Source organism: Oncorhynchus mykiss, chromosome 17 (genome assembly GCF_057628025.1).
Source record: "Oncorhynchus mykiss isolate SJ-2025 chromosome 17, ASM5762802v1, whole genome shotgun sequence".
Lineage (NCBI taxonomy): Eukaryota > Metazoa > Chordata > Actinopteri > Salmoniformes > Salmonidae > Oncorhynchus > Oncorhynchus mykiss.
The window spans coordinates 63,388,323-63,402,570 of NC_143038.1; the positions used below are offsets into that span (position 1 = coordinate 63,388,323).

Below are 14,248 nucleotides of genomic sequence, written 5' to 3' on the forward strand. Positions count from 1 at the left end.
ACCGCGAACTGCTCGCCATCCGCTTAGCCCTAGGCGAATGGCGACAGTGGTTGGAGGGGGCGACCGTTCCTTTTGTCGTTTGGACTGACCATAGGAACCTTGAGTACATCCGTTCTGCCAAACGACTTAATGCGCGTCAGGCGCGCTGGGCGCTGTTTTTCGCTCGTTTCGAGTTCGTGATTTCTTATCGTCCGGGCTCTAAGAACACCAAGCCTGATGCTTTATCTCGTCTCTTCAGTTCTTCAGTAGCCTCCACTGACCCCGAGGGGATTCTCCCTGAGGGGCGTGTTGTCGGGTTGACTGTCTGGGGAATTGAGAGGCAGGTAAAGCAAGCACTCACTCAAACTCCGTCGCCGCGCGCTTGTCCCAGGAACCTTCTTTTCGTTCCCGTTCCTACTCGTCTGGCCGTTCTTCAGTGGGCTCACTCTGCCAAGTTAGCCGGCCACCCTGGCGTTCGGGGTACGCTTGCTTCCATTCGCCAGCGCTTTTGGTGGCCCACCCGGGAGCATGACACGCGTCGCTTCGTGGCTGCTTGTTCGGTCTGCGCGCAGACTAAGTCCGGTAACTCTCCTCCTGCCGGCCGTCTCAGGCCGCTTCCCATTCCCTCTCGACCGTGGTCTCACATCGCCTTAGATTTTGTCACCGGACTGCCTTCGTCAGCGGGGAAGACTGTTATTCTTACGGTTGTCGACAGGTTCTCTAAGGCGGCTCATTTTATTCCCCTTGCTAAGCTTCCTTCTGCTAAAGAGACGGCACAAATCATCATCGAGAATGTTTTCAGAATTCATGGCCTTCCGTCAGACGTCGTTTCGGACAGAGGTCCGCAATTCACGTCTCAATTTTGGAGGGAGTTTTGCCGTTTGATTGGGGCTTCCGTCAGTCTCTCTTCCGGCTTTCACCCCCAGTCTAACGGTCAAGCAGAACGGGCCAATCAGACTATTGGTCGCATCTTACGCAGTCTTTCTTTTCGCAACCCTGCGTCTTGGTCAGAACAGCTCCCCTGGGCAGAATACGCCCACAACTCGCTTCCTTCGTCTGCGACCGGGCTATCTCCTTTTCAGAGTAGCCTCGGGTACCAGCCTCCGCTGTTCTCATCTCAGTTCGCCGAGTCCAGCGTCCCCTCCGCTCAGGCTTTTGTCCAACGTTGCGAGCGCACCTGGAAGAGGGTCAGGTCTGCACTTTGCCGTTATAGGGCGCAGACTGTGAGGGCTGCTAATAAGCGTAGAACTAAGAGTCCTAGATATTGTCGCGGTCAGAGAGTTTGGCTCTCCACTCAGAACCTTCCCCTTAAGACCACTTCTCGCAAGTTGACCCCGCGGTTCATTGGTCCGTTCCGTATTTCTCGGATCATTAATCCTGTCGCAGTTCGACTTCTTCTTCCGCGATATCTTCGTCGCGTCCACCCGGTCTTCCATGTCTCCTGTGTCAAGCCCGTTCTTCGCGCCCCCGCTCGTCTTCCCCCCCCCCCCCCCCATCCTTGTCGAGGGCGCACCCATCTACAGGGTCCGTAGGATTTTGGACATGCGTCCTCGGGGCCGTGGTCATCAGTACCTAGTAGATTGGGAGGGGTACGGTCCTGAGGAGAGGAGTTGGGTTCCCTCTCGGGACGTGCTGGACCGTGCGCTGATCGATGATTTCCTCCGTTGCCGCCAGGTTTCCTCCTCGAGTGCGCCAGGAGGCGCTCGGTGAGTGGGGGGGTACTGTCATGCATTGTCATGTTGTGTCTTTCTGTCCTTTCCTTTCACCCTGTCTCCCTCTGCTGGTCGTACTAGGTTACCGTTTCTGTCCCTCTTTCCCCCAGCTGTTCCTTGTCTTCTCTGACTACCTCATTCACCCCTTTTCCCACCTGTTCCCTTTTTCCCTCTGATTAGGTCCCTATATCTCTCTCTGTTTCTGCTCCTGTCTTTGTCGGATTCTTGTTTGTGTTGTTCATGCCTGAACCAGACTATCGTCATGTTTGCTGCAACCTTGTCCTGTCCTGTCGGAACCTGCCGGTCCATCTGAGCCTACGTTTTGTTTTGTTATTAAAGAAGCTCTGTTTACGTTAATTCGCTTTTGGGTCCTCATTCACGCACCGTAACAGTGTTCTCCCTCCCCAGAGGAAGTTGCGTGGTTGTAACCTATCTTGCAGATTAGCAAAAGATGTGGTTCTATTTGTAATAGCAATCAAAGCACCGACAACACCTGAACTTCTTAGTGGCAAAACATGTTTAAACAGATTCTGTTAAAAGGCATTTATTTCTGCAGAAGCCATCTCCTTTAAAAAATTATCCTTTAAAAAATAAATAAATGAATTCAACAATTAAGGAAAAACATTTTAAAAAAGGGCCTGCAAAGGTGTCACATGGTGATGAAATGTGTCAAAGAGAGAGCCAGGCGGAGCACATTACGCATTTGAAGAGATTGAAAGTAGGCTAAAAGTACTAACCCTAACCCTAAAATTCTACTACATTTTACATACAGCAGTAACCCAACCTTAGCCCTAACCCTAACCCTAGATTCATGTCCACGCCCAGGTTGAACCCTAACCCTAGCCACAACACTAATCTTGGCATAACCTTTACCATGTCTTTATGTTAATTCCTGGCTTAGCCTTTACCCTAATTGGGCTCTCCCACCTCTGAGTTCCCAATTTAACCCCTTGTAATAACTATTTCCAAATACTTTGGTAATAATAATGATAACTTTCTGACATATGCTACTCCACCTCTCCGGAGACATACTGTATATATTTTTTCCTTGAGAGCCTCATCATAAAGTGCCTTATAAACTGGGTGGTTCGAGCCTGAATGCTGATTGGCTGACAGCCGAGGTATATCAGACCGTATACCACAGGTATGACAAAATGTTCATTTTTACTGCTCTAGTTACATGGGTAACCAGTTTATAATAGCAATAAGGAACCTCGGGCATTTGTGGTATATGGCCAATATAGCACAGCTAAGGGCTGTATCCAGGCACTCCGAGTTGCGTCGTGCATAAGAACAGCCCTTAGCCGTGGTATATTGGCCATATATCACACCCCCTCATGCCCTTTTGCTTAATTATATCACCATGCAACAATGTTAAAATAATGTGAACGTCTCTCCCTTCTAGTCATACCAGATAACATTGTATTATCGTCACTCAAGACGTATCTCTTTGATCAGCCCATTACTTTAACACGATGATGGTACCACAGCACTTCTGTGTGAAAAAAACTATTTGTCTCTCCGTGAGTCTGTTAGATGTGGTATAGAATACATAGGAACCCCATGCAGATAGTAATCCTACTCAATGCCTACATCACCACGCAGTAGAATCGTCATGGAGTGTTTTGCAGAGGGTAGGAAAGGAATTATGCAAAATAGATTTCTGATAATGCAATGTTTCTGGTTGTTTTTCATGCCAAAATGTCAACTATAGAACATATGATATAGAATAGTGAACAACAATGAGTCATCACAAAACAATATATAAGTTTTACTTTTAGTGGACCTAATGAGAAGCAAACATAGTAGGACGAGGTGATATACCGCAAGAACAATAAAATACTTTCTTATACGCAAAAACAATATATTATATTGTCAGTAAAACACAATACATTCTATTTCCACATCTCAACTAATCTTGAATGGTGAACGCTTTACACATTAAAGCAAGGAGAAGGTGGGAGTTACGCTGGGGTTTAGTACACATAACATGTCCTACCTACTGTACCTCTCAGAAACATAAAAGAAACCATCATTAATATGAGTGGAAGTTATCTGTTTTTTTGGGGTGTTATGTCAAGGAAATATAATAAACCTTGAAGGACAGGATTTTCAGTTGAAGAGAATGATAATTTATTTACCACTCTTGGGGCGGGGATAACAAGAGGAACAGGAAATCTTAAACGTGCACATGGCACAGCTGAACTACACCACATATGTCACCTGAGCTGTAGATCATATATAAGTGAGGTTTCAACATCATAGTGGTTTTCATATAGTATTAAATCCCCCCCTGTACAGGTTCACAGACAGCCGTGCTCTTTTCTATAGCGAAAGTTATATGATGATCCTGTCTGGATTTTGGGTGCTCATCTATTTATGTGTATTCGCTTGTAAAGGGTTTTTAAATGCAGTGGAGGCAACTTTCGAATGCAAAAAAGGTAAAGTATGAGTTATTAATTATTAGGTGCTATTGTGTGAGTTATACTATAATGTGCAATGAATGTAGATATATCTTGAATACTTTTTCTTTACCATTGATACTATTAAAGTTACTTCTAATGTGAAATGAGTCCAATGTTAACAACAATTACAGTACAAGGACAATAATGTGAATGATATTATCAAGGTGAGATGATAAGTAGACGGAAAGGAAGATTTTGTGACCCATGCCCTGAAAGGCAATACCAGGCAGGACCAAATCGCTCTCAGCAATGTCAACCCTGCACCGACTGCATTGAGAGTAAGTTATAATCATGTTGTAAGAAGTTACAATCAGTATTAATAGATGATGTAAACAAATGACCTGTTGACAGAAAATAGTGTCTGTATAATGATCCCACACCAAATCTTAAGTTGAATACTATGAACATTTGAACATCTGGCCATGTTCTGTTATAATATCCACCCGGCACAGCCAGAAGAGGACTGGCCACCCCTCATAGACGGGTTCTTCTCTACGTTTCTTCCTAGATTCTGGCCTTTCTAGGGAGTTTTTCCTAGCCACAGGTGCTTCTACACCTGCATTGCTATGCTGTTTGGGGGTTTAGGCTGAGTTTCTGTACAGCACTTTGAGATATCAGCTGATGTAAGAAGGGCTTTATAAATAAATTAGATTTGAATACAAATAATAGCCATACAATATGCCAGTGTAACCCACAGACACGTTTGTTTGTTTGTTTGTACCAATAAACTATAAAAACGTTGTTTTTTATTCAGACAGTGAATTGATATCAGAGTGCACGAAGACTTCCAATGCTATATGTCAGTGTCGTACAGGATTCATTAGAAGGAACAATGAGTCTTCGTTATGCAAGTGTGCCAAGGGGTCTGAGCTGGATACATCAGGTAAAGCTGGAGCATGTAATAGTGATGATTTTGAATGCATTGATTAGTAAATGTAAATAACTGGCATTATATAATTTCTCACCTCAGGATTAATATGCCGTGAATGTAAGGAGGGATCCTTTTCCACCAAAATGGACTCTAAATGTGTGAAATGGCGAGAGTATGTAAATTAACTAGCATTTGTCCATTTGTTTTTGCTATTTGCTAAAGTATCAAGCAATCTCCTTACATTTACAATATAATATTGGACTTTTTGTCATCCTCTGCAATTGATTTCAAAGCCTTTTTAAGGCAGTCTGACTCATGGCTGTGTGTCTGCTTGTGTCTCAGGTGTAGGAGTGGAGTGAGGATTCCGGGCAGTGTGTCATCAGATGTGACCTGTAATGAGAATTCAGAGCCAGAGGGGAAGACCCTCTCCTCCACACACACCACTTCCCCATCTGGCTCCATCCAGACCTTTTCTAAGTCATTGATCCAGAGCCAAAGGTCATCCCCTCATCCTGATGTCCCCACCTTAACACCAGCCCCCGCTATCAAGGTGACCAAAAGTCCCAAGTTCTCAACGGCAGACTTTGGCCAAGGTAAATGCTGTTCTTGACTCTCGTCCATGACATACATTCATGTATAACTTTGTGTTACAGTTGATCATTGTATATAGCTTTATATGAATAATGCCTTATTTCTGTCTTCCAGTAATGACACTCGTGGGAATTGTCCTGCTGCTTACTTTTCTACTGACCACTGTGACCTGCAAACTGATCACCATTCCTTGCATCAAGAACCACAAGAAGCCAGCTGTCAGAAAATGTATGTGCAACTGTTAGGGAAACTATAAGTCACACAATCGTTATGAGAAGTGTTACATTAGTTTCTTTAGCTATTATGTACATTGTAGTTATGTGAGCTTGATGGGCTCTTGAATCTGAAATGTCACCTGTGTGTTGTTTTGTTTGTCTATTCTGACTCTATTGTTCTACCCTAGCTCAGGACTCAATGTGCCGGAGGCCAGTTGAAGAAAGTGGAGACAGCAGTTTCTCTTCCCTGGTAAAACAACCAAGTTTGGGGGAGCCATGATAGAGATACCTGGCTCTCTGTCTGTCAAACAATTCATATTGTCAAAATGTTGCTGTTATTCCCAATGCTACTCCTTTAAACCAGAAACAACTTTAAACAGTTTTCAAATTTTTTAAAATATTGTCAATATTTGTTTATCATGTATTCTGTTATTATGGAAAAGCATTTTAGACATTACTTTGTTTTCAATCTATTTGTCAACAATAGCATTATTCTTGGCTGAGCTGGGGGATCTAGATATTATTTTATTTTCACAAATGGGCGTCTGACAAAATAATGATAAATACTACTTCCTGTTCCTTCAGGTGTCTGGTAAGATTTACAGGGGAGATTATGTGAAAACAATGCTATGGTGGCAAAATAATGTGGCAACATTTTGTAAAATGTGTATTGTGTTAAATGTTGTGGTTGTTTATGTCTTTGCAAATAAACTTTTTCACATTTTGCATGATCCTAATGTCCATATATGCACATTCTTAGGAGTTGAGACATTTACATAAACTAAGACCCAGCAAGAACAGAAGTATCAGGATGTATAGGGAGAAGAATCAGTACACTACAGACACTGACACTGGGTAGGGTCTTCCCCCTGTGGATAGGCTATAGGTCTGTTACTTATTTTCAATGAGAGAGATACTTCCACCCAGTCTGTGTGACTTCCACTCACGTTTTCAATCGAAACCATCAAGTCAAAGACAGAGGCTGCCATCGTGAGCGAGATCTTATGTTGTTGGTCACTTTTCATGTTCTGATAGGTTCCACTTTATCTTTTTTTTATCATCACTTTTCACATATCTCAGCAATGTTCATTACTGTGGTTGTAGTAGACATGTAGTTTTACAAAATGAAGGGATATTGTGTGCATAATAGGATGGAAAATGAGTGACGGGTGGTCAAAAACATTTCAATCTACATCAGCCACTAAGACTGATTTGGGCTTGAGGTTACCGTAAAAATAACATGTTAGCCTTAACCTTTTTTCTAAATGCATTCAGCCTCAGGGTCATGATTGAAAGCCTCATCTAATAGATGGAACATTTTTAATAGCACAGGATCCCATTACTGGACTGGACTGGTTGTGAGCTCACCAAAGGACTAATGCCCCATGGTGGCCCACACCTTCCAGTAGTAGTTAGAATTTCACCCATAGAATTAGGAATTAGAATTATCATACCTTTATGGAATTTTGAGGGATTATGACATAGGCCCTGTAACAATTTATCAGGATCTCTCTATAATTTGTAATCTTTGCAACACTGATGACGGCTCTGTTTCTGCATGTGCTTCTACCAAAACCAAAACTTACAGAAATATGTCAAAATTCATAATCACTTTAACAGGCCAAAATGATAGAAACATAAGCAATTTGACAAAGGCTGGTTAAAATGCTGCATCACTGGCTTCATAAAAATATATCCTGTGAGCAGTAAACATGGACCAGACATATGTTGTGTAACTCCTGTAAAAAGCTTTTGTAACTCATTCCATTTTGATCAGCATAATCAACCTGTTGTATTTGCAACACTACACCTGAGTTTATAAAAAATACAGGGGCGCAACTTTGGTTTTACACATGGGGGGACAACACGTTATTAATAATTTTTATCCAGTTGTATAAACACTCCAAACAGCCTACCCGACCACTCAGAGGCATCCTCATGGTCCTAAAGCACACCGTTGCCTCATTTTGTATCACATTCCGATGATAAAACTGGGGGAGACAAAAATGCTATTTCAGAATGTGGGGGGAACATGTCCCCGCCATCCCCAGTGAAAGTTGCGCCCCTGTAAAAACATACCAGTATATGTGTAACAGTATAACTTTAGACCGTCCCCTCGCCCATACCCGGGCACGAACCAGGGACCCTCTGCACACATCAACATCAGTCACCCTCGAAGCATCGTTACCCATCGCTCCACAAAAGCCGCGGCCCTTGCAGAGCAAGGGTAACCACTACTTCAAGGTCTCAGAGCAAGTGACGTCGCCGATTGAAACGCTATTTAGCGCGCACCGCTAACTAAGCTAGCCGTTTCACATCCGTTACATATGTAACAAATTACCCGAGCACATCAAAAGTTAATTAAACCAGACAGTTTAATAATTTTGGGCCTAGTGGTTTGAGCGTTGGTCCAGTAACCAAAAGGTTGCTGGATCAAATCCCCGAGCTGACAAGGTAAAAATCTGTCGTTCTGCCCCTGAACAAGGCAGTTAACCCACTGTTCCCCAGTAGGCTGTCGTCGTAAATAAGAATTTGTTCTTAACTGACTTGCCTAGTTAAATAAAGGTTAAATAAAACATTTATAAAATAAATAAAAGTGGGTCTCCACCACTAAAGGGTAGAGTTGACCAGGTGACCCTAGTTGTAGGCAGCAGTGAGTGGTGTGGGCCATGGCTCTGTCGACTGAGAAGAGGACTCAATAAGGGGAACTATAGCTGTGTATGTAGCCTATGATAGTATTGTGACATTTAGGGCCCCACACAACCACCTACCTCGTTCCCTGTGGTCCTGATCTGCAGCTGACGTCACTGTGAAGAGGCGTTGTGACAGTTGTGATGTATTCCTGTGTCTCACAACTGATGCAGTCAACATCGGTGGGTTAGGAATGAAAGAGTGACAGAGACGAGAAAGGAGGCTGTCTAAAAAAAATGTCTAGAAGGTGCGTGTGAGTTTTCATAAACACAACCAAATGATTATTTATTGAGATAGCATGTATGTGTTAATTACACTATTAGACTGAAAATTGGCAGGGGGGGGGGGGGGGGGGGGGGGGGGGGGGCATCAAGGCCCAGCAGTTCTAGTGTTTTGGGAGAAAAAAAGTTAGCACATTGGGAGAAAGAGAGAGATGCTCACACATTCAGCTTATGTACCTAGGTCTACTGTCAAACTCACACCATTCATACTGTACACATTATAGATTGCTTCAGCTAGATAAACGTCACAGAAACACTTGCTTCCTAGATTGCTTACCACACACTCACGCTCCCAGATAGAGAGAGATACCTGACGTCACTGCATACAGTACATAACATTATTGGGGGAGAAAGGAGAATGTGTTAAACATAATGGACATTCAGTACATCCATATGACAGTCATCTGTATTCTGTATTTTTGGACTATGGCTTTAGCAGCTGATCAACAATGCAATAATTTGTATGAGAAAGTGTTGTGAACTTTGTCCACCAAGTAAGACTTGCCTGTTAGAAGCTAAAAACGAACTACAACTCAGCGGAGTGGAGATCATGGAAACATAAATGGTATTACAAAAAGATAACATATAAATTCCTCATTTAAATCCTTCAGATTATTGCGGTAAATGTTTTGATGTCACCCTATACTGTGTTTGTTAAAAATGTTTACATATATCCATTGCTTGTAATTCTTGTGACAAAAACATTATTAATGTAAGAATATAACTGAACTAATATTTAGTTGATCTCTGACTGGTTGGCTCATAGGTACATTTGTGAAGAAGCAATGCACAGCAAGCACCAAAACTGACTGTGGTGACTGCCCAGTGGGCTTCTACTCTGAGACCAATGACCTCTTTGAGGACGGTCAACCATGCCTCAAATGCCAACAAGGTAAGGGTTATGATGACAGCACATGAGGCTGCTGAAAGGAGGACGGCTCACAATAATGACCAGAATGGAGCAAATAGAATAGAAACCATGTGTTTGATACCATTCCACTTCCAGAGTGCGCTCCAGGTCATTCGTAAATTCTGAGCGTTGTCAGATTGTCTGTTAGTAAATTCAGAGTGTTTCGCTCTCACAGCGTTCAGAGCACACTTGACGCTCTGGCCGAGTTCGCTAGCTACTTGCAGACACAAATGAGAGAACACCTCACTCTGACCATTTTACTCACCCTAGCAGAGCTGGTTATCTAGACCGTTGGTGACCTAACTGCTGCTGGCAACAATTGAATAACTTTTTTTTGCAGACGTTGAATCGGTCTTATTCATCGGGTGTTGGGCATTCGTAAATTCATCATTTATTTCGCACTCTGGCACACTCAGACGAGTGCTGTCAAATCTGAGTAGATAGCCAGTGTGAATTTACAAACGCAACCCAGCCACGACAATTAGGTTTATGTCTCTGGTATACCATTTTAGTTAGGCCTTGTATACAGGTGGCAATTCCAGAGGACATGTTAGAATTAGGAACACTTTGACCTAGCTTTTCCATGTTTATTCCATGTCAGCTCAGCTTGTTCCATGTCAGTTCCATGTCAGCTCAGCTTGTTCCATGTCAGTTCCATGTCAGCTCAGCTTGTTCCATGTCAGTTCCATGTCAGCTCAGCTTATACAATCACTCAAAAGTGATCAATGGTCTTTTCTCTTTGAGGACTGTCAACCATGCCTCAAATGCCAACAAGGTAAGGGTTATGATGACAGCACATGAGGCTGCTGAAAGGAGGACGGCTCACAATAATGACCAGAATGGAGCAAATAGAATAGAAACCATGTGTTTGATACCATTCCACTTATTACGCTCTGAAGGAAAAAGGAAACCGCACACTGCTCTTGATAGTATCACTGATCTTTAATAAGCTTACGTGTCGGCCACACAGCCTTCGTCAGAGCTTTTGGGATTTTTTGAAAGTTGCAGGATGTGCACAGTGCAACAATATGATAAAGTGAGAATATTTCTGCCACCCACACACAGGAAAACGGTTCCAAATAAATGACATTATTACGTGTTCCACCACCCATGTTATTTACATTATTAAATGTCCATGTGGGCTCTGCTATGTCGGTAAAACCTCTCGTTCTCTCAAACAGAGGATCAGTGAACATAAAAGTTAAATCAGTAGAAATGACAGGGATTATCCAGTCGCTGTACATTTCAATGACCTGAAGCATGACATTTCTACCTTTAGATTTTGTGGCATAGAGAAAGTTAAGATATCAGATAGGGGAGGAGATATTAATAATACTCTGAGTAAAAGAGAATGTTTGAGTTTTCACCCTCCAGACATTATTTTCTAAAGGACTTAATGATGAAATGCTTATGTATGTTATGTTGTGAATTTGAACATGAAATATGTGTCTCTTGTAGATTATTCTGAATTTTTTGGTATGTTGTACCCTATGATTAATGAAAACTTGCTATGTCCTTATTGAGATTTTACAGACGTGTTTAATACTCCTTATTTATACACTTTTGTAATATTTATGAAATGCATATAGTTATATTTGGTAGCACTTATTTATTTTTCCTTTGCCTCCAACCCCCTTCGATGTGTAGAACGGATGTGGGAGGGGCTAGGTCCACATAATGGTGCAACTTTCAAAAAATCCCTAAAGCTCTGAAGAAGGCCGTAAGCTTATTAATACGTAAGCTTATTAAAGATCGGTGATACTATCAAGAGCAGTGTGCGGTTTCCTTTTTCCTTCATCTTGTTCAATTGTTGCCGTGGCACCTGCAAATTAGATTGCTCAGATGTGCGAGTGCCTTTTGAATTTTGTTTACTTATTAAGCTCTAGCCATTACCACAAGCCTGTCCTCCCCAGTTAAGGTGCCACCAACCTCCTGTGGATGACAGGTGACATAAACAAAACATTCTATTGGTCTAGCTCTTAAAAATCATTAGCGTCCTCCCCTTAGATTGTTGATCGACTCTCAATGGTCAAAGTAACTAATAACAGGAACGCAGTGGCTGTTGGGGCAGGTACAGAGAGAGGCTCACACTGTTCATTCATGTAATGGTTTGTAAATGTCTCCACTGAATTACTAGACTCTCACCTGGTAGTCTTCTTTCTCTCGTTGCTTTTCTGGGCAGTCTACACAAGAGTGTGCACCTCAACCCCAAATGCAAACTGTTCGTGTGGCTCTGGTTTCCTATGCTCAGACCACATCTTCTCAAAATGTGAAAAGGAAAATAAATGCGGCAAGGGGGAGGAACTGAAAAGGACAGGTAAGACTGTCATATGTTTTCCTTCCTCTACTCCCTGTCACTGACTCCGTTTACAAATGCAGCAAAAAACAACATCATCTTAATGCTGGGAAGTGGTCAACAGGCATGTCCATACCACTGCTAACCTGAAGAATGTTTTCCATCTACAGGTTCCAGGGAGTACACTTGGAAATGTGTCCCATGTCCTAATAACACATACTCTGACACTGAACATGGTCACTGCAAACTGCTAACACAGTAAGAACACTGTTTTGAAAAATAGCCAGATATCACTTTTAGCAGAGCTCCTCTATCATGTGAAATGTTTCTAGTGGCTCCAAAATAACTTGTAATACCTTGTCACCAACAGGTGTGGTGCACATGGACTTGATGTGATCTTCCCTGGGAGCAAGACCCATAACTCAAAATGTGGCATACATGGTATGTTGGTATATTAGTCAAACAAATCACAATCCAAAGTAATTTCCAATGTATACTAAGTATATGGACACCTGCTTGTCGAAAATCTAATTCCAAAATCATAGGTATTAATATGAAGTTTGTCCCCCCTTTGCTGCTATAAAAGCCTCCACTCTTCTGGGAAAGCGTTCCACTATATGTTGAAACATTGCTGCGGGGACATGCTTCCTTTCAGCCACGAGCATTAGTGAGGTCGGGCACGGATGTTGGGCGATTAGATGTGGCTCGCAGTCAGCGTTCCAATTCATCCCAAAGGTGTTCAATTGGGTTGAAGTCATGGCTCTGTGCAGGCCAGTTAAGTTCTTCCACTACGATCTCGACAAACCCTTTCTGTATGGAATCGTCTAGAATGTCATTGTATGCTGTAGCGTTAAGATTTCCCTTCACTGGAACTAAGAGGCCTAGCCCGAACCATGAAAAACAGCCCCAGACCATTATTCATCCTCCACCAAAATGTATAGTTGGCACTATCCAGTTGGGCAGGTAGCGTTCTCCTGGCATCCGCCAAACCCAGATTTGTCCGTCGGAATGCCAGATGGTGAAGCATGATTCATCACTCCAAAGAATGCATTTCCACTGCTCCAGAGTCCAATAGTGCCGAGCTTTACACCACTCCAGCCGACACTTGGCATTGCGCATGCTGATCTTAGACTTGTGTGTGGCTGCTCGGCCAATGAAATCCATTTCATGAAGCTCCCAATGAACAGTTTGTGTGCTGATGTTGCTTCCAGAGGCAGTTTGGAACAGATGATTTTTACGCTGTACGCACTTCAGTACTCGGCGGTCCCATTCTGTGAGCTTGTGTGCCTACCAATTTGCAGCGTTGTTGCTCCTAGAAGTTTTCCTCACAATAAAAACACTTACATTTGACAGAGACAGCGTTAGCAGGGCAGAAATTTGACAAACTGACTTGTTGGTAAGGTGGCATCCTATGACGGTGCCAATTTGAAAGTCACTGAACTCTTCAGTATGGGCCATTCTACTGCCAATGTTTGTCTGTGGAGATTGCATGACTGTGTGCTTAATTTTATATACCTGTCAGCAATGGGTGTGGCTGAAATATCCAAAAACCACTAATTTGAAGGGGTGTCCACACTTTTGGCCATGTAGTGTATTTGGGTAGATCTAATTGTTTGACTGTTCATCAGCGACAGGAAGCAAAGAGGACGGGTGTTCCATTCAGCTGATTCTGGCCATTGGCTCCTTCTTCTTTACTGTCACACTCCTGGTGTTCCTCACTCAAGCCTGCATCATGATAATCAGACACAAGAAGCCTAAAGCCAGTGAGTAGCCTACCACAGAATAGGTTAACACATCGTTGACACGGTGTGTCGGTCATTTTGAAATTCTTTGGAACATAAAGCATAGGCAACATTGTATTCTCAAATGAATGACAGTATTCAGATGTAAAGTTCAAGTTCAAATAGTGACGTGTTCAAAACAACCTTTTCACAACCCTTTCTCCCTCAGGGAACTGCCCTGCTACAAGTATTTCCATCGCTTCCTCAGATATATGTGTCTGTCCACTGTCAAAGGAGGAGTGGTGGCCTGCTCACCCAGCAGGCTTAAACCAAGGACCATGCCAGCCAGAGTCTGCTGTCAATGGAGAGCATCTCCACTGTATGATCTGACATGTGTTGCAGGAATACTTTTATTTCAGAGATAGCATGGCAGCTAGTCCCAAGTGAACAAATTGAAGTCTTCTACAGAAACAACGTGCATTAAGCCACCTATAATTCCCCTGTATTTTGTCATCT

At 42.8% G+C, this 14,248-nt stretch overlaps 2 protein-coding genes across 2 annotated transcripts; both read left to right on the forward strand.

Annotated features, from left to right (window-relative positions):
* Nucleotides 1-3,853: 3,853 nt before the first annotated feature.
* On the forward strand, nucleotides 3,854-6,564 carry LOC110495196 (uncharacterized). Its single transcript, XM_021570511.3, has 7 exons — nucleotides 3,854-4,132; nucleotides 4,321-4,434; nucleotides 4,911-5,039; nucleotides 5,127-5,199; nucleotides 5,370-5,620; nucleotides 5,733-5,846; nucleotides 6,022-6,564. Exons 1-7 carry the CDS (start codon nucleotides 4,033-4,035, stop codon nucleotides 6,111-6,113), a joined length of 873 nt encoding a protein of 290 aa, XP_021426186.2. The 5' UTR covers nucleotides 3,854-4,032; the 3' UTR covers nucleotides 6,114-6,564.
* Nucleotides 6,565-11,740: 5,176 nt separating this feature from the next.
* On the forward strand, nucleotides 11,741-13,782 carry LOC149976110 (tumor necrosis factor receptor superfamily member 18-like). The gene is made up of 5 exons (XM_090204202.1): nucleotides 11,741-11,786; nucleotides 11,898-12,032; nucleotides 12,182-12,269; nucleotides 12,382-12,452; nucleotides 13,640-13,782. Exons 1-5 carry the CDS (start codon nucleotides 11,741-11,743, stop codon nucleotides 13,780-13,782), a joined length of 483 nt encoding a protein of 160 aa, XP_090060328.1.
* The last annotated feature ends 466 nt before the right edge of the window (nucleotides 13,783-14,248 follow it).

Excerpts from the sequence above, each read along its gene's own strand:
- LOC110495196 (XM_021570511.3), top strand. The coding sequence starts at position 4,033 with ATGATGATCCTGTCTGGATTTTGGGTGCTCATCTATTTATGTGTATTC. Across the intron at positions 5,200-5,369 it reads AAATGTGTGAAATGGCGAGA|GTGTAGGAGTGGAGTGAGGA; the intron begins GTATGTAAATTA and ends CTTGTGTCTCAG. Across the intron at positions 5,847-6,021 it reads GAAGCCAGCTGTCAGAAAAT|CTCAGGACTCAATGTGCCGG; the intron begins GTATGTGCAACT and ends GTTCTACCCTAG.
- LOC149976110 (XM_090204202.1), top strand. The coding sequence starts at position 11,741 with ATGGTCAAAGTAACTAATAACAGGAACGCAGTGGCTGTTGGGGCAG. Across the intron at positions 11,787-11,897 it reads CGCAGTGGCTGTTGGGGCAG|TCTACACAAGAGTGTGCACC; the intron begins GTACAGAGAGAG and ends TTTTCTGGGCAG. Across the intron at positions 12,270-12,381 it reads CACTGCAAACTGCTAACACA|GTGTGGTGCACATGGACTTG; the intron begins GTAAGAACACTG and ends TGTCACCAACAG.